This window comes from Pseudorca crassidens, chromosome 7 (assembly GCF_039906515.1).
Source record: "Pseudorca crassidens isolate mPseCra1 chromosome 7, mPseCra1.hap1, whole genome shotgun sequence".
In the NCBI taxonomy this organism is placed as follows: Eukaryota; Metazoa; Chordata; class Mammalia; order Artiodactyla; family Delphinidae; genus Pseudorca; species Pseudorca crassidens.
In genome coordinates, this window is record NC_090302.1 from 8,115,062 (window position 1) to 8,133,209 (window position 18,148).

The window sequence follows — 18,148 nt, forward strand, 5'->3', positions numbered from 1 at the left end:
GGATTCCGGGAGGGGGCCCAGGGTCATATCCTGACCTGCGGAGACAGGAAACCGGCCTGGTGTCTCAGCAGTTCCCGTCAGGCCGGCTACACTGATCTGCTGTCCTCCTAACAAACCCCAGACAGCCAGAGCTGAAGCGGCCGCTGATTCACCCCACTTCTGGGCAAACTCGGGGAACTGACGCTGCCTTGCCCACCCCCAGGCACACGACTCACGGGGCTCTGGCACCGACTCTTTCCTGGGGAGACGGGCAGACAAGGCTGCTCAGGCAGAGGGAGGGCAGGGGGCCCACGGGTTCCCCCAGACCATCCTGGGAGGCTGTGAAGGGCTGTGGAAGGCAGTGCCGCCCGCAGACCTGGGCAAGGGGTCCTTGCCTGGCACCCACAATTCGCAGCCCCTCTCTGGCCCTTGTCCAGTTGCATCTCCCCTGCCCTGGGTGGGGAATCTGCCGAAGGGACCTGCGTCCCTACCCTGGGAACCCAGGACTCCAGAATTCCCTGCCCAAATGCGCTGGGCCTCCTCCCAGGGTAGGATGGGGCTCTTTCTTGCCCTTTCCTCTAGAAGGGGCACTGCACGGCTGGGGTCAGCTCCCTTAGACCTGAAGGCTGGGTGAGGTGACTAAGGGTGGACACTGATTGTGCAGAGAGAAAGCAGACCTGGCCCTTGCCCTGGAGCCACTCCTGGGGGAGGCAGAGGTGGGCGTCAGCAGCCCTGGTACTGAGTGATGGACTCAGCAATGGGGGGCACCGGGGGCTGGGAGGAGTGAGCATGGCAGAGCTCGGGCATCCAGGCCGGTTTTCCACACGTGTTCATGCGAAGAGAAGCAAGGTGGGCGGGGCCAGGGGCTGTCATATATGTTCTTGTGCTAGGCCTTGCAGACGTTAGGGGCAAGCTTGGTGGAGGGGCATGGGCTGGGGGTCAGACAGACTGGACAGGGAGTGCTGTACCTCCAGTGTTCAGCTCAGGGTCAGTCCGGGTACTGGATGGATGGACGGATGGATGGATGGATGGACAGATGGGTCGGTGGGTGAATAACGGAAGGAAGGGGAAATGTACGTGTGTATAAGCATTTGCCTATTGCCCATCCCCAAGAGGTTAGTGGTGTCGCTGACAGTTTGAGGGTGTTACTCTTGTTCTCTGCCAAGCTCCTGGATGACAGGCTTGTGCCTTCTTTCCTGTCCCCCTTTGACAGCATGGAAGCCCCAGGCTGGGCCCAGTGCTGGTCTCTCAGACAAATGAACTGGGGATGTGGGGAGAACACGGGCTGACCAGGGACCCTCAGCTGGGGAGAGGAGCATGCCTCTCCTGGGTGTTCTGGAAGCCCACCCTGTAGCTACCTGGCTGGAGACCATGACCCCCAGATGCCAGGAGGAGCCCCAGGAGGCCAGATGGAACGTCACTGAGCCCAGCTCCTCCCTGCACAGATGCGGAGACTGAGGCCCAGAGAGGGGAAGCTGCAGGGTGGCGTGGCTGAAGTAGGTCCCAATTCCAGCTAACTACTGCCCAGCTCTAACGCCAGCCTCCTCAGCCCCCAAACCGTGGCACTCCTCTGGATGTGCGGGCAGGGAGAGAACCGGCGGTAGTGAAAGCCAATCTAGCAATACTACCATGGGCACAGGACAACCCGCTTTGCAGGCAGACTCTCACTGAATCCTCACAAGTCTATGAAGTGGGTATATTGTTCAGCCCATTTTCCAGATCAGGAAGCCGAGGTCCAGAGAGAGGAAGTAACTGCCCAGGGTCACAGCGAATGACTGAGCCTGGGTTTGAATTCAGGTCAGTCTGGCTTTGACCCCCTTCACCCGTTACCCTGCCTGCATGTGCCGTCTGAGTCTGTTGGGGTGGATAGAGGACGGCTGGCTCCAATCTGGCCGGCTCCAGTCTGGCCCTCAGAGTTGGGGGGGGTGCTGCAGGCAGCCCCGAGGCTCCACTCCTAGAAGAATTGCTGGAAGCGACTTTCTATAAGTGGCTACTAGCACTCAGGACCTCCTCACCGAAATCTCCCCTTCCCGCCACTGACTGCTGGGCCAACAATGGCATCTGTGGGACACGGGCACAAAAATAGAAACATGGTCTCCCGCCCACTGGCTCAGGGAGGGGGCCGGGGCGGGCCCAGGCCGGCCCAGGTTGCAGAGCTGGGGGAGAGGGCTTGGCCGGCCTGCCCGCCTCGGCTGGGCTCCCAGAATTCCCAGGATGACATTGGGAAGACTGGGAGCTTGGGGTGGGGGGCAAGGCAGGCCCCTTTCTTTGCCTTTGGGCTCCAGGCTGGGAGGGAAGAGGGAAGAGGGAAGTCAGCGTGTGAGTTACCACGCTGATGAGTCAGGGCCATGAGATGGAAATGTTTGCTGTGGAAACCCTGACTGGGTTTTTCTGGTAACCAGCTGGCCTTCGGCTCGGCCCAAGGGCTCAGAGACCCCAGGGAGCCCAGCCAGCCGAGTTTCCACATGACTCGCTTGCTGTGTGGCCCTGGCCCCTGCCTGCCCCTCTTTGGGCCTCAGCCCCCACCCCCTTCCCAGCCCCCAACTCTACAGGGAGGGATTTGGTGAAAACTGAATTGGGGGATTGTGCCCTGGGAGCACAGCCAGATGTCATGACAAACGTCACCAAGCTCCAGTCTCCTAACCCCCTCACCCTCAGCATGACCCGACCCTGACCTCTACTTCTCTTTTTTAACTTCCTTTGTCCCGAGCCCCACCTGGTTTTGGTTCCCAACCCTGTCTTACTCCCATTTCACAGATGGGGAAACTGAGGCACAGAGAAACTGGGACAGTTACAGAGCAGAGCAGGAACGGATGTTCACAGGGCTCTTTCCTCCCAGCTCAGGGGCTGCGCTCCCAGTCGCTCTGTCACCTGCAACACTCTCGGCCTGCGGGTGCCCACCCAAGGGCAGAGGAGGGATCTCCTCATCTGCAGCAGCCGTGGCACCTCCAAACCATGGGGCCCATCTATTCACCATGTATGGGCCTCAAGGTCTACTCCTCTGTGGGAGGACAGACAGACGGGGCTGGACAGTGATGCACTGTGGGGCAGTCTGGGGAGCGGCAGGATTGAGTGGAAGAACACGGTCCAGGTGAGCTATCCAGGGGTCCAGGCACCCACTCTGGCACCAGGCTGAGGTGCACGGGGCGCCTGACTTCATCACTCACCTTGGCATGTGACCTCCCTGTCCCCGATGGCTGCATCTGTGAAATGGGAGAGTACCTGACCCTGCTTCATGAGAGCATGCGCAACTTTCACAGCACAGGACCGGGCACAGATTAGGTGGAACCACGTGAAATTACTGATATTTGATTGTTGTTTCTTTAAGAGCTTTATCGTGAAAACATTTGCCTGTTTAAAGTGTACAGTTGAGTGGTTTTTATCAAATACACAGAGTTGTGCAATCATATTCGATTGTTCAAGCTAATGATACACAGGCAACTAAGGTAAGGAAGCTGGGGTGGGTGCCTTCTTGATGGTTCAGGCAGGTCAGCAGTGCCCAGGCCTTTCCTGACACTGCGGAGGTGGGTCTTCCTTCACTCCGGTTAATTTCAAGTACTGATCAAAATCCTGGAACAAAATGTCAGTTCTGACCTTTAGATTGGTGTTTCATATTTTACCAGAATATGATATTAAATCCAGTATTTAATTCTTCAAGTGTTTAGAATGCATAATATTTTTAAAAATTGATGAAACAAGATATTTCAAAATCCAAAAGTTATAGACCCATTAGAAAACATAAATTAATCAAAAATGTGAACTTATACAAACATAAGTTTGAGATACATCATTCTACTATAAATTAGTATAAAAGTGATTATTCAAAAAATAGGCAACATAAATAGCTCACTAAAATTATTTATGAAACATTGAAAATGAAACATTATTTGCTTTTCTGTTGTTGTTTCAAAGAGCAAACTTACAAAGAGTGATTATGGTGTCATTTTTAGGTAACGGAAATATTTCTGGCAGATTTTTCCAGCAGCTGAAACACTCTCTGGCTCTGTGACATCAGTTGGGGAAATGGCCCAGAGATAATTAGAAGTTAAATCTAAAAACTTTCCACTGATGTCTTCATCTTGAAATATCTGTCTCCTTTTTGATAAGTTTGAGGAGATTTGGGGAGGGTCAGCTTTTTGTCTTTTGGAGAGACTGCCAGCTTCTGAGAGCCTCTGGAGTTTGTGTTTCAGTCAAGTGTTTCCATCTGTCTTTGTCCTCGTGAGGACGGGGCTTCTGAGGCCTATACCTGTCTCAGTTTCAGGAGTCACCTGTTCATACTCCGTTGGTTCAGAGAGTCTTTGAGCAGAGCAGGGGTTCTTCTTTCGATAGAAGCTTTGCCTTGTGGATTGCTGTGTTCTTTTTCTTCTTGAGAATAAGGAGGTATAGAAAAACGTGATGGGACAGGATAGCGGTTGAGAGTAGAGGCCTGCCCAGGTCCAGATCTTAGCTCCATACTTACTTGCTGTGTGATGATGGGCAAATGACTTCACCTCTTTGTGCCCCACTTCCTCCTCTGTGAGTGAGAATAACTATGGTACCTACCTCTTCGGGTTGTCGTGGGGATTAAGTGTGAGTCAATGTGTAAAGCACTTAGAATAGTCCAAGCACTTAGTAAGCACTATATAAGTGTGAGGTATTAATTATTGTTGTTGTCGTTGTTATGAAAGCATTCTAAATGCGTACACCATGATCAATTAAAATTTTTAATGCAGTCGGTACCTCTCAAGACATAAATGATTTCAACTTACATTTCTTATAAAATATCAAAATAATGGTATTACTCAACAAAATATGAGTATTTAGTACTTTAAAATAGTAAAGCAAACAGGAATACTGCAAAACTGGGGCGGGTTTGATGCCTCAACGCTGTTGCATAGGGACAGAGAAAGGGCGCAGGGTACTCTCTAAGTCACACAGGCGTTTGCAGGCCTGGTACACAGCAGGTGCTTTGTGGAAATAATAAACCTCAACTGACTACTGGATAAAGTTCAGGTTCGTTGCATTTACTTATTTATTTTCATGGAAAGGCATTTTATTTTATTTTACTTTTTATTTATTTATTTATTTTTCGCGGTACGCGGGCCTCTCACTGTTGTGGCCTCTCCTGTTGCGGAGCACAGGCTCTGGACGCACAGGCTCAGCGGCCACGGCTCACGGGCCTAGCCGCTCCGTGGCATGTGGGATCTTCCTGGACTGGGGCACGAACCCGTGTCCCCTGCATCGGCAGGCAGACTCTCAACCACTGCGCCACCAGGGAAGCCCAAGGCATTTTATTTTAAATATAGCCGTGTGTACATGTCAATCCCAAACTCCCAATCTATCCCTCCCCGCTACCCTTAAAGAAATATCTCCTTGGATTTGCTGGGACTCATCTCCTTCATTTGTTCAGCAAATATTTTTTCTGGGTACCTCCTGAGGGCCAGGCACTGTGCTGGGCTCTGGGAGACAGGAGTGGACAAGCTGGGCAGGGAGAATGGAGTGGAAGCTTACAGTAAATGAGTCGTCACTACTGATCTGGTGGCACAGCCTGTGCAATCTGACTGGTCTCTGTATGTGTCTCTCCCCTGCCCCCGTTCCAGGAGGTGTCAGTGCTGGAGCTGACTCTGCAGACATCCAAGCACAACGGCACCCTGCCCCGAGAGGTGCTTCTGGTCCTCAGCACTAACAAGACCATCTTCCTGAAGTTGCAGGCTCCGGGAATCCCACTCCACCTGGCCTACGTGAGTGTGTTACCTCCAGCCCCAGCCTCAGGCACAGGCCTGCTGTCCACGTCTGTGGGCCAGGGTCCCCTACTTCTCGTTTTCATTCTGACATTATTCACCAGGGCCCTGCCTGGTGAATCCCATGGGGCCCTGACAGGGAGAACGCAAAGGGCAACAGAACCTGGGATAAAGAGCCCAAACCTGGAGGTGGGAATCAGGTTGATGTGCAACCCTGGCCAACTCCAATCCCCTCTCATAGCCTCAGTTTTCCCATATGTGCAGTGGGAGAACTGAGGATAGTCCCATAAAATAACCTTGTCACTGTCTTTGAGAAAGTTACAAGACATAAATTTGAAAATATTTAAGTGCAGACGAAAAAGGCCAGGAAGAAACCTAACAATGATGGACTTCCCTGGCCGTCCAGTGGTTAAGACTCCACGCTTCCAATGCAGGGGGCACGGGTTTGATCCCTGGTCAGGGAACTAAGATTCTGCACGGAGTGGCCCCAAAACCAAAACCAAACAAAAGAAACCTAACAATGCGTTATCGGTAGTTATGGGGAATTCCCTGGTGAAAAACAAAACAAGACAGTACTTATGGCTGGGGAGTGGGATTCGGAGAGATATGTTTTGTTCTTTAAACTTTGTTGAATTTGCAAGATTTGCTATAATTAGCATGGCCTAAGTTGGAGAAAAATTATTTTAAAAAAAATTCATATGGTAAGTGTCAGACACATCCACCAGAGAGAGGAGGTCCACTGTCCCGGACCCACAGAAAGGAAGTTCAGGGCTGGAGGAGGTGGGGCGGACCACGGCACTGCCCCCTCCACATGGAAGGCCCTGGGAGGTGATCCCCAGATGCGAGCAGCTGTTGTTTACAGCCAGAGAAAGCAGAGGGGAGGGAGCTAGAGCCCGGGGGAGAGCAAAGATAACAAATGCGAGAGAGACACAGGAAGAAAAATGACAACGGAAAGAGGGTGGGCCTGTTGTGAGAGGAATAGACAGACTCTCAGAGAGACCACAGAGTTCCAGCAGCGGGAGAGAGGAGCTGGGGACCTGAAGAGAGGCCCAGATCCAGGGCTGCCTGGGAGACGGGCCCAGACACGGAGAGAAGTTGAGGGGGTGCGGGACTGGCGGCAGGGGCAGCACAGAGGCAGACGGGGCTGGCCAGCCCGGACGGCCCTGGGAGGCAAGTTGCAAGCCTAACGAAAGCCAACCAGGAGGGCAGAGCCGACCGACCCCACGCGGCACATCCCTCGGCTCCCAGGGCGGGAAAGCGAGATCCTGCCACGGCTCCTCCTTCCTCTCGACTCTCCCCTTTCCCCTTCCCATTTCCGGACGCCCTGGCGGCCCAACCCCGGGATCTAGGCCCGGCGGCGGGGTTCCGGGTGACGCAGGGCCCGTGAAAAGCGCCCGCCCGCCGGGCCGGAAGGTCGCAGCAGCCGCCGGCTCCGACCTCCGCCAAGCCTTCCTTCCCCCTCCCTCCCCCCACCCACGCTAAGAATACACGGCCGCGGGGCCGGGCCGGGGGCGCCTCCGGAGCCGCGCGCGGCCTCGGCCCGCAATTTCCGGAGGCGGGCCCCCGCAGCCGGAGCCGGGACGCTGCTGGAGGGACAGAGAGCCTCACGGGGGCGCAGGCCTCTGTGCCAGACCCAGCGCCAGGAGACTGAGAAACGCCTTGCCCTTTAACCCCTATTACATCCCCATCTTACAGAGCTGACCCTGAGGGTCAGATGGGTAGAAGTCCCCCCGCCCCCAGACTCTCCAGCTCTCATCCACTGCCCCAGCCCTTCCATGCGGGCGGCCGCTGGGTCCTCACCCAGGTGCTCAGCGCTTTGCCTCCCTGTTACAGTCCTGCTCCATTCCAGGTGGACCATTCTATGGTGTCTTGCCTCTTGCCACTGTCAGGCAGTCCCCCTTAGTATCTAGCCTGAAGCCCTTATGCTGCTGCTGCTTCAGCGCAGTGCCTCTGGCTTTGGAGACAGATGGAAAAGGACCTCTCTTGAGTCTGTGGCCCCAACAGCTTCCTCCGAACCCTTTGACTTCACCAGAGTACCTACACCAGGAAGTCTTTCCTATTTCCTTCCCCAGCCCAGCAGAGTCTCTCCTGAGGCGTGGGCAGTGGAGGCAGTGAGGTGCTGGAGCCACCCAGATTCTCATCCCTGCCCATCCAGGGGACGTGTCCTGCTCCTTTGTTTCTTATTAAATAATATGCTCTGTCTTCTGTGTTTCAAATGACTTGAGGCGTGACTAGTTTCTGGATGGTAAGATCCCCCAGAGCAGGGACCACCCCTGTTTGTCCTTCATTCATTCATGAATTCATCCATTTCTTCTCTCTTGCCTTCTCCCTTCCCACGTGCAGGGAGCACCTGCCGTGTGCCAGGCATCAGGGAGAAGCTGCCATGTCAGGATCCCAGTGCTGGGCCCAAGGCCCAGCACGAAGTTAGACAAATATTCCTCAGCGCCTACTACGTGTCAAGTCCCCTGCAGGGGTGGACGAGGCAGGCGTTGTCCCTCACAGACCTTAGATTGTGGGGGGAACAGACAGTGACCACAGATGTCGTTAAGTGTGGGCTGAATGAGGATGCCTATGGCGGGGTGTGAGGGTGATGTTTGCACAGGTGGAGGCACGTGGTTGTGTGTCCATCCAGCTCCTCAGGTGTAGAAAGGAGATGGGCAGATCCGGCTCTGGGGGAGCCCTCGTCAGGGGACTGTGAGCTAACTTCAGGTCCACCAGCCTCAGCACCCTCAGGCCTGGCCTCCTCTGCTCGGCCAAACCGCTGCCTCCTCAGATTAGCTCCTGACCTCCTGCATGGGAAGAGGGGACTCAGGCCCGGGAACAGCACCCTGAGCCTTCACGTATCTCCCCAGAACCCCAACCTGGTCATCTTCCAAGAGCCCACCAAGGTCAACACCACACAGCTGCCACCCTTCACTACCAAGGGTGAGCTCCTCAACTGGGCGGATACAAAGGGCCCCATCACCTCTGCTGCTGAGCTGAACAATCCCCAGAGCATCCTCCTCCGTCTGGACCAAGGTCAGCTTCCCCGACAGCCTCTCTGGGTTCAGGACTCGGCTCTGGAGGAATGTGGATTCCTCTGGCTCACTCCTCGGATGTGGACACCGAGGCACTGAGAGGGGATGTGATTTGCCCCAGGTCACACGTAGCAAGTCAGCGCGCTCTCAGGACAGCGGTTACCCCTTCACCAAATGTGAAATTGCTGCTCTTTGTGAGTTTCTTGAACTATAAAAGCAGCTCTTTCTTATTATTTGTTGTGCACCTACTAGGCAGCAAGCCCTATGCTAGGCATCTGGGGACTCTGTGCGGACAGACCCAGACCCTGCCCTCCTGGAGCCGGCCCTGTGGTGGGGAGATGATAATAAACATGTACACAAACAAATCCTATAATTTCAGGTCATGGTAAATTCTATAAGAAAGATAAAAGGGGGATGATGTGCTGGTGGTTGCAGGGCTGCCTCCCTAGCATTATGCCATGAGTTCATACCTTAAATTAACCCTGTGTTGACAGATGAGCAAACAGAGGCCAGGGACTTCCCCTGGGTCCCTCTGCTGAAAGTGGTGGAGGGGTGATTTGAACCCCGGTCCCCCCATGCCCCTCACTCTTTGCTCCTCCATCCTGCCTCCCCCACCATTTCTGTGGCTGAGGGTGGGCGTCTGTATTAGATGCCAGGCTGCTCGAGGAGGAGACATAACTGCGCTTGTCTCCGCAGCCCCGAGGTCACCGTCTTCCTGCAGTCTGGAACCCCACAAGGACATGGGCCACACACTCGAATGGAGCCCTAACGCCCAGGCCTCCGTCCGGGGCTGCCGCTTGGAAGGTGTGGCTGGCCACAAGGAGGCGCACATCCTGAGGGTCCTGCCGGGCCCAGAGGCCTGGTAAGGGTGCCCGCCCCACCCCCCCCAGCCCCACCCCCCAGCCCCACCCCTTATAAAGCCCCGCCTCTGTCCAAGCCTCAGCCCCGCCCCTGGCCTGGTCAGAGTCACCCCCACCTATCTCGGGGCCCCGCGCATTTCCTCGTCCACCCCACGGACCCACGACCCACCAGGTTAAGACCGCAGTCACTGCCCACCCGACCCCAGGTCTTGCCCCTGCCCCGCAAGTCCAGGTCAAGCACCAACCCTCCACACCCCGCCCCCTGCACCCTGCACTACCGCCAGCTCTGATGCGGGGGTCTGTCTCCCCACAGGCCCCGGACAGTGACCGTGAAGGTGGAGCTGAGCTGTGCTTCGAGGGATCCCGACGCCGCCGTGCTCATCCTTCAGGGTCCACCCTACGTGTCCTGGCTCATCGACGCCAACCACAACATGCAGATCTGGGTGAGACCCCGTTCAGGTCTCCCCAAGGCTCCCCAAAGAAAGAAACCAAACTCTCTGTACCATCGCCCCAGCCCTGAGGCTTTATACGTGATGATCCTTCTGCCCCCAACCTCTCCTTCTGTGCACTATCTATTCTTCCTTCAGACCTTCACCTAGATGTTACCTCCTCCATGAAGTCTTCCATGATCCTTTAGGGAGGCCCCTAACCCAGCCCACAGGGTCAGGAAAGTTTCCTGGAGAGGTGAACTCCAAGCTGAGTTGAAAGACGAACAGGAACCAGTAGATGAGGGGAGGTGGCCCAGGCAGGGGAAACAGCAGGAGCGAAGGAGAGAGCAGGATCGAGGCCTGGCAGACCCTCACTGGCCTGCAGGTGCCCCCGCCAGGCCGTGTGCCCCCTGACTGTGTCTGTAGCTCCCTGCTCTGCCTCTCTCCCTGTCACTAGACCACTGGTGAATACTCCTTCAAGATCTTTCCGGAGAAGAACATCCCTGGCTTCCACCTCCCAAACACAACCCAAGGCCTGCTGGGGGAGGCCCGGAGGCTCAACGCCAGTGTAGTAGCGTCCTTTGTGGAGCTCCCTCTGGCCAGTGTCGTCTCTCTGAGGGCACCCAGCTGTGGTGAGCACCCGGATCCCTTCCTCGCCCCCCTCCCTTCCCTTGCCCTCCCCTTGGATCTGTAGCCACGCCCAGCTGCTGTGTGTGCTGGGCAAGTTGCGCCCGCTGGTCAGAGCCCCATTTTCCTCACCTGCATCTCGGGGACACTGAGAGTACCTAGCTATAGAAGTGCTTAGTGCTTAAGAGCACAGCGAGCCCGCAGTGACTGTCTGCCGGCTGCCTCTGCTGCCCTGCAGGCAGTGGGCTGCAGCCCTCACCCACACCGGTCCAGACCACCCCCCCCAAGGAGGGCTGCAACCAGGAGCTGCTCCTGTCCCTGATCCAGCCCAAGTGCTCCGACGACGTCATGACGCTGGTACTCAACAAAGATCTCATCTCGGTAAGGGAACTCCTGACCTCCGGCCCAGCTGGCATGGGCAACTGGTCCTTCCTCTAGCCCAAGAATCGTGGGGTCCTAATCCAGGCAGGGGGACAAATCATATCCCTCGGCAAGCGTCCGTTTTTCCACTTGTAAAATGGGGTTGATAATGGTCCCTACCGTGTGGTGAGAATTACATGAGGTCTGACGACCCAGCCAGATGTGGAACAGTAAGTGCTCAATAAATAGATACTAGGTAGGCGTCCTTATTAATCCTAAATGGAGGCTGAGCTGAGTGGCCACTTAGAATATCTATACAGTATGATCTCTGCCTAATTGAAGAACAAAGGTGTTTATTATAAAAATAACACAGGCTTTTTTAAATGTGGAAAAAATTAGAAGAAAATCTCAATCACCCCATCCAAAGACAATGGCTACCAACAATTTGGTGGATTTCTTTCTGGAATGTTTTCTCTGTGTATTTCTTATACAGTGTAATCATATTGGATGCAATTGTCTGTTTCCTGCTATATTCATTTAATGTATTTTTAAAACTTTGACATATGTACTTAATCATATCACTTTTTGATTTTTTTTTAACATTTATTTATTTATTTGGCTGTGCTGGGTCTCAGTTGCGGCAGGTGGGCTCTTAGTTGTGGCATGTGGGATCTTTAGTTGAGGCTTGCATGCGGGATCTAGTTCCCTGACCGGGGACTGAACCCGGGCCCCTGGAATTGGGAGCATGGTCTATTAACCTCTGGGCCACCAGGGAAGCCCCAATAACATCACTTTAAAAGCACATCCAATCCCATGATATTGACATGCCATAATTAACTCCTCCCCCCTCGTTAGACATTTGGGTTGTTTCCAATTCTGTAATATTATAAATATGCAGAAAGTGTCATTGTGCATATGAAATTTTTCTTTAAATAGGATTATTTTCTTAGAATAGGTTTCCACATTAGTGAGATTTCTGGGTCAAAATGAGTGAACATTCTGGAAGTTTTGATACATGTTGCCAACCGGCTTTCCAATAGATGATTCCAATTTTCATTGCTGATTAATGAGAACACTTTGACTCTCTCCCAAAATTATTTTTTGTCTAAAAAACTTTTTGCTGATGTGAGAGTGGGAACACTGTGTTCTATTCTTTTTTTTTTTTTTTTTTTTTTTTGCGGTACGCGGGCCTCTCACTGTTGTGGCCTCTCCCGTTGCGGAGCACAGACTCTGGACGCGCAGGCTCAGCGGCCATGGCTCATGGGCCCAGCCGCTCCACGTCATGTGGTATCCTCCCGGACCAGGGCACGAACCCGTGTCCCCTGCATCGGCAGGCGGACTCTCAACCACTGCGCCACCAGGGAAGCCCTCTGTTCTTGTTTGAATTCTACTTCTTTGATTAGTAGTGAGTTTGGGCTTGGCTTCGTGCGACTGATAGTAACCAAAGTCTCTGTGTGCGTTGTAACTTGGTATTTTTCTTGATGATTTTTATTAGCTTTTTACATGAAGAAAGACATTTGTGGCCCTTTGTCCATCATTCTTATTGAAACAATCTCTCCCAGTTTGTTAGAGTTCTTTAAATTTTGGCCAGAGGGTTTTTTAATTTTTTGGACATTTGAAAACATTGGGCCATCCTAGCTGGTCATCTTTTCCTTTGTGATTTTTTTTCTAGTTTTTCCGAGGCAGGAACTCTCTCTGCCAGAGCCTTGACAAGTCATGCACGTTCTCAGGGATTTTTAGAATGACGTTTAACTCTACATTTGTGGGGTGTGGGGTATTGGGGCCTAGGTGAAGCTCCACCTGTCTGCGGCCCATCTCCCCCTCCTCCCTTGCCTCTGCATGGCCAAACAGATGTCTGGGAGGTGGAGGGACCAGCGATGGCTGGCATTACTGCTGTCCTGTCCCAAGAGGTCTGGATGTATACACTGTAATCCATCGATCTTTGAAACATTACACTCCAGTTAAAAAGAATGTTGTAGATCTATAGTATAAATGCGGAAAGATGTCTGTGATTTATTGTTCAGTGAGAAAACCAAACTAAAGCATGAAGGACGGTATGATGCCATTTGTTAAAAATGAGGGGAAAAGAAGGGACTTCCCTGGCGGTCCAGTGATTAAGATTCTGAGCTCCCACTGCAGGGGGAACTAAGATCCCGCATGCCGGGCAGCACGGCCAAAAAAAAAGGAAAAAAGAAACCAACAAAGCCACACAATTTCTCTGAGTATATATGTCTGTAGAGAAAGAAACACTCATGATGTCACAGATCTTATTGCTAAGTACAAAAGTGTTTGTCGAGTTCAGGAAAAGTAGTCTTAAATGGTGTGGGATGATGAAAACTAACAAAAATGGGGAAGGGAGCAGAGGCATGGCTGTGATTTGGGACCCCTGGGGGGTGGTCAGTCCTTGGTGCTGGGGTGTGATTGACAGGCCCCCGGGAGCCCCGTGCCTCCTGACCGTTCCCCCCACCCCCCAACCCTGGCCCAGACTCTGAGGTGCACCATCACGAGCCTGACCTTCTGGGACTCCAGCTGCCAGGCTGAGGACAGAGATGACCAGCTTGTCTTGCGCAGCGGCTACTCCAGCTGTGGCATGATAGTGACAGAAAATGTGATCAGTAACGAGGTAAGAGCTGTGGTGGGAAAGGTATCAGGGCCGGCTTAATTGGTGCCCCCTGGATCTTCCAGGCTGAGGGGCGTTTGGGAGAGCGGGTGTGATGCTCAGTAGGAAGACAAGTTTAGCCATTGGTTGGCTCAGTCTCCCCATCCACAAAAATGGGCGCGTTGGGCGGGATACCCTCTGGGCTCCTTTCTGGCTCTGACCAGCTCCTTGGCTCTGTTCCTGCAGGTGATCGTCAACCTCCTGTCAAGCTCGTCACCACAGCAGGTGAGGGATGATCACCGTGCTAACCCATCTGGTCCCGGGGTCCATTCCTGGCCTGGGAGGGAGCAGGCCTCAGGAAACTCAGGCCCTGATCCTGGCAAGCCAATGTGTCTCCAGCGTGCCTCAGTCTCCCCTTCCGTGCAACGGGAGCAGTACTGTTTAGGGTTATGTTCTCAGCCTCTCAAGTCAGAGGGTTCATGAACATATCGGCTGTGCGGCCTTGGGCAAATCACATAAGCTTTCTGGGCCCAAAGGTCCTGTTAATAGTGGCATAGGAAAGGATCCCCATACGGGATGAGCCATCACTGAGAGGACGCATGAAAAGCACTTCACACGGGTCTCGTGCAGAGCAAGTTCTTGATAAATCTCAGTTTGGGGTGGGGGGTGGTTTAAGGTGGTGATGAAGGTCAGGCAACAACTCTGGACTATGACTCCTGCTCCCACCCCTTACCTCCCTGGCTGGGTGCCTCCCCGACTGACCGAGCCCCCCTCCCATCTCCCACAGAAAAAGGTGCAGTGCGTCAACATGGACAGCCTCTCCTTCCAGCTGGGCCTCTACCTCAGCCCGCACTTCCTCCAGGCCTCCAGCACCATCGAGCTGGGGCAGCAGGGATTTGTGCAGGTACTGGACTTGACCTCTTAGGCGTTGCCAACGCCTGGGATTTCTCAGAGCCTTTCTTTCCACCCAATGGAACTTGACTTCCCAGAGGGAGGAGGGAGCCCCCATGGTGCTTGGTGGAGGGGAGAGAGCACAGGCAGAGCTCAGACACTGGTTGGAATGTCCCCTCTTCTTCCTCATTTGCTCCAGGCAGGCCCACGACTGTCCTTCCACCGTCAAGGTTCTGGAGCGGGAACTCTAGAATGAGTCTAGCTTAGTTCATGAGAACAGGCAGGGCAGAGCGTTAAGAGTAACTGACCGTGCCTCGTCCCCCTTCCTACCCATGCAGGTGAGCGTGTCCCCATCGATCCCTGAGCTCACGATCCAGCTGGACAGCTGCCAGCTGAACTTGGGGCCTGACATGGAGATTGTGGAACTCATCCAGAGCCAGGCGGCCAAGAGCAGCTGTGTGAGCCTGCTGTCCCCGAGCCCTGGTGGCGACATGCGCTTCAGCTTCCTCCTCCGTGGCTACATGGTGCCCATGCCCACGACTGGCATCCTCAGCTGCACTGTAGCCCTGCGTCTCAGCACTTGGTCCCTGGTGAGTAGGGGCAGGGCTAAGCCCAGCTTCAAGGGTGGCTTCCGGGTCTGGAGTTTTCAGGAAGGGATGTGATAGACCATGAGGATGTGGGACCAGTGGGCGAAAGATACAGCCACAGGCAGGCGCGTGGCCTCTGGGTACCAAGGGCACTCTTTCTGCCACCCTACAGCCTTCTGATGGCTGTGTCTTGGACATTGGTAGGGTATGCAGCTGCAACCATTAGCTAGCTATCCATCCATCCATCCATCCATCCCACCCAGTCACCTATCCATCTTCCCACTATCCCATCCAGTCATCCATTTATCAGTTGCTACTTCTCACCATCCCACCCAGTCATTCATCCACAGTCCTTCCATCAGCCCAGTCCCCCAGCCAGCCAGCCATACATCAATCTCTCTACGCTCCCACCCAGTCATACATCAATCTCTCCACCCAGGAATCCATCCGCCCACCCATCTATCCATGTAGTATGATCACCAGTGTAATCTCAACAAACAGGAGACCTCGGGGAAGAGGGTTAGTACAAAGGACACAAAGTTCTGATCTTCTGCACTTACTGGTCACGTTTCACCCTCCGGTGGATACTGTTCTCAGACACTCAGCCCCGGGCACACTCACACAGTCATCCCCAGGCCCTTGCACTCAGAAGCGTCTCCAGGATTAAAAGCCTCTCTGGTTGTATGAAGCTGGAGAAGCCCCTGAGGCTGCTCCTGAGTGGGCCTCTCCCCCAGCCACAGTGAGCCTGGGCCTCTGGGCTGACCTGGCTCCTCTCACCCAGGCATTCACAAGGGTGATGGACACAGTGCCCCCATCATCCTCACGGGAGCTGGGCCCCTCTCAGCAACTCACAAGAACCATTCCAGCAGCAGCCAGAAGGTGGTGGAGACAGGGCTCAGAGTCAAGGCCCCAGGGTGGGCTGTGACAGGCCAGGGCCACAGAGGCAGGGAGTAAGCCTGGAAGCTGCTGTCGAAGGCTGTGTCACACACTGTGTCCTCTTCCTCCCCAAGGACGTCCAGAGGACTGTCTCCACACGCCTGAACATTGTCAGCCCTGGCCTGCATGGTGAGTTCTAAGTCTCTCCAGGGTTCCAGGGGCTGAGGTCAGAGTGGGGCACGATGGACGGCCCAGAGGGATGGGTCTAGGCACACAGCAGGGAGGACCCCAGAGAGTAGGGTCCACAGCTGCATCTTCCAGATGGAGAGCCTTTGTTCGTGACCACCCCGTGGGCCCGGGTTCCAGGCCTTTGGTTCTTCTTGATCCCCAAGGTTGCTGGCTGACCTTGCTGGGGGGCGGGGGATGGGGCCTCCTAGGATGAGACTTGGGGCAGCACTGACCTCACCTTCCTTAAGGCCCCTACTGTGGAGGGTACGCCTCAGCCCTCAGCCCAGCTCCCTCCAGCCTGGGCAGAAGAGTCCCTGACACTGAAGGCAGAGGTGGGAGAGGCATCTGCCTCTTTGCCATCCCACCTGGGCCTGGATGGAGCCCCTACACCCAGCCTGCAACCAACAGGGCAGGCTAATGACCCCATTGCAGGGATGGGAACTCAGAGGCCTAAGGGGAGGCTGCCTGGCCCATAGTCACACAGGGATCGGGAGTGTGGAAAGAGTGAAGGTTGGGAAAACCCAAGAGCAGAGCTCAGAGGTGCTCCGGCTTATCCCTACCATGGTATAGGGCTCAGAGAGGGGCAGGCACTGACTTAAGGGCACACAGCGGGACTCGGACTCTCCGGCCCCACTCACACTTTGCTCAGATTATACCATGCATCCTCCCTAAAAATGCATCTCTACCAGCCTTGGGAGGCAGAGGCATGGCCCAAAGGCCTGGCTGGGCCCTCCGGGTGGATGGTCATAGCAACCATGGCTTAGTGTCAGGCGTGGGTGTGATGAACCCATTTGCTAGGTGAGGAAACTGGGGTTCAGAGAAGTCAGGGTCAGTAGCTGAGCTGAGACTGGCAGCGAAGCCTGTGCTCCTGGCCAGCACAACAGGGTAGGGGGGCAGGGAGGGGGCGGCAGTGCTGACCACAGCTGTCCTGCCCTTGGTTGCGCAGACAAAGGCCTCGTCCTGCCCGCCGTGCTGGGCATCACCTTTGGCGCCTTCCTCATCGGGGCCCTGCTCACCGCCGCGCTCTGGTACATCTACTTGCACACGCGTGAGTATCCCAGGCCCCCACGATGAGTGCTCAGGACCCCTCCACCACCACCTGGGGGAGCCCGGCGAAGCCTCTGCGGGAGTGGGGAGCCCTGGCCGGGGCCCTGACCTCCGCCCCTGCCCCCAGGTCACCCCGGCAAGCGGGAGCCCGTGGTGGCGGTGGCTGCCCCGGCCTCCTCGGAGAGCAGTAGCACCAACCACAGCATCGGGAGCACCCAGAGCACCCCCTGCTCCACCAGCAGCATGGCGTAGTGCCCAGCCCGGAGTCCTGGGGGCCGCCCAGCCAGCCCTCGCCCAACAGGAGAGACTGAGCAGCCACCAGCTGGGAACCAGTGGCCACGAACTTATCCTGGGACCCCAACCCCTCCACTCGAGCAAGGATGGACAAGGCCCTCTGTGCCCACCCCTCCTGCCTCCCTCTCCAAGGCCTGCTGCCAGTGGGGGCACCAGCTTGGAACACCTTGGCGTCCCCCCACCCCAGCACGAACCTTCAAACCCAGTGGGCCTGGGGTACGGCTGCCCAGCACCACGGAGAGAGAGTCCGCTGCGCTATATGTCCACATTGCTGTAGCAACCCAAGTCCCTGTAATTTTAACCTGGACCCAGTACTCGGTGACGTGGGCTGGGCAGGAGCTGAGAACTCCAAAACGGACTCAGCCCAGCCCACCCAGGCTGACGGCGCCTCCTCCATGGAAACAGCCAGCCCAGAGCCACCCGGACCTGCTCCCATCGGCCTCTACATCTGGACTGGCCCAACTTTGGCGGGGGAAACAGAAGCCTAGCGGCGCCCAGCCTGGGAGTGAGTGGGGGAGCCTAGCTCCTCCCTGCAACTGTCACACAGAGACCCCCCACCGGGCAGCCAGGCTGCCTGTCCTGGGCCCACCCCTATATACTCACCACCAATAAATCAGACCATGAAACCAGTGCTG

At 55.1% G+C, this 18,148-nt stretch overlaps 1 protein-coding gene across 2 annotated transcripts in view; it reads left to right on the top strand.

Annotated features, from left to right (window-relative positions):
- Window positions 1-18,142, top strand: part of ENG (endoglin) — a 29,837-nt gene extending 11,695 nt beyond the window's left edge. Inside the window, exons 3-15 of one of the 2 annotated variants that reach the window (XM_067743219.1) lie at window positions 5,559-5,699; window positions 8,552-8,717; window positions 9,413-9,578; window positions 9,890-10,019; window positions 10,462-10,636; window positions 10,870-11,012; window positions 13,477-13,614; window positions 13,837-13,875; window positions 14,378-14,494; window positions 14,820-15,071; window positions 16,079-16,133; window positions 17,119-17,220; window positions 17,347-18,142. In XM_067743219.1, coding sequence (XP_067599320.1) covers window positions 5,559-5,699; window positions 8,552-8,717; window positions 9,413-9,578; window positions 9,890-10,019; window positions 10,462-10,636; window positions 10,870-11,012; window positions 13,477-13,614; window positions 13,837-13,875; window positions 14,378-14,494; window positions 14,820-15,071; window positions 16,079-16,133; window positions 17,119-17,220; window positions 17,347-17,471 — 1,749 coding nt within the window. In that variant the 3' untranslated portion in view covers window positions 17,472-18,142. Of the gene's footprint in view, window positions 1-5,558; window positions 5,700-6,582; window positions 6,803-8,551; window positions 8,718-9,412; window positions 9,579-9,889; window positions 10,020-10,461; window positions 10,637-10,869; window positions 11,013-13,476; window positions 13,615-13,836; window positions 13,876-14,377; window positions 14,495-14,819; window positions 15,072-16,078; window positions 16,134-17,118; window positions 17,221-17,346 lie in introns of those variants that run through there. The other variant, XM_067743221.1, reaches the window with a different exon arrangement.
- Window positions 18,143-18,148: the final 6 nt, after the last annotated feature.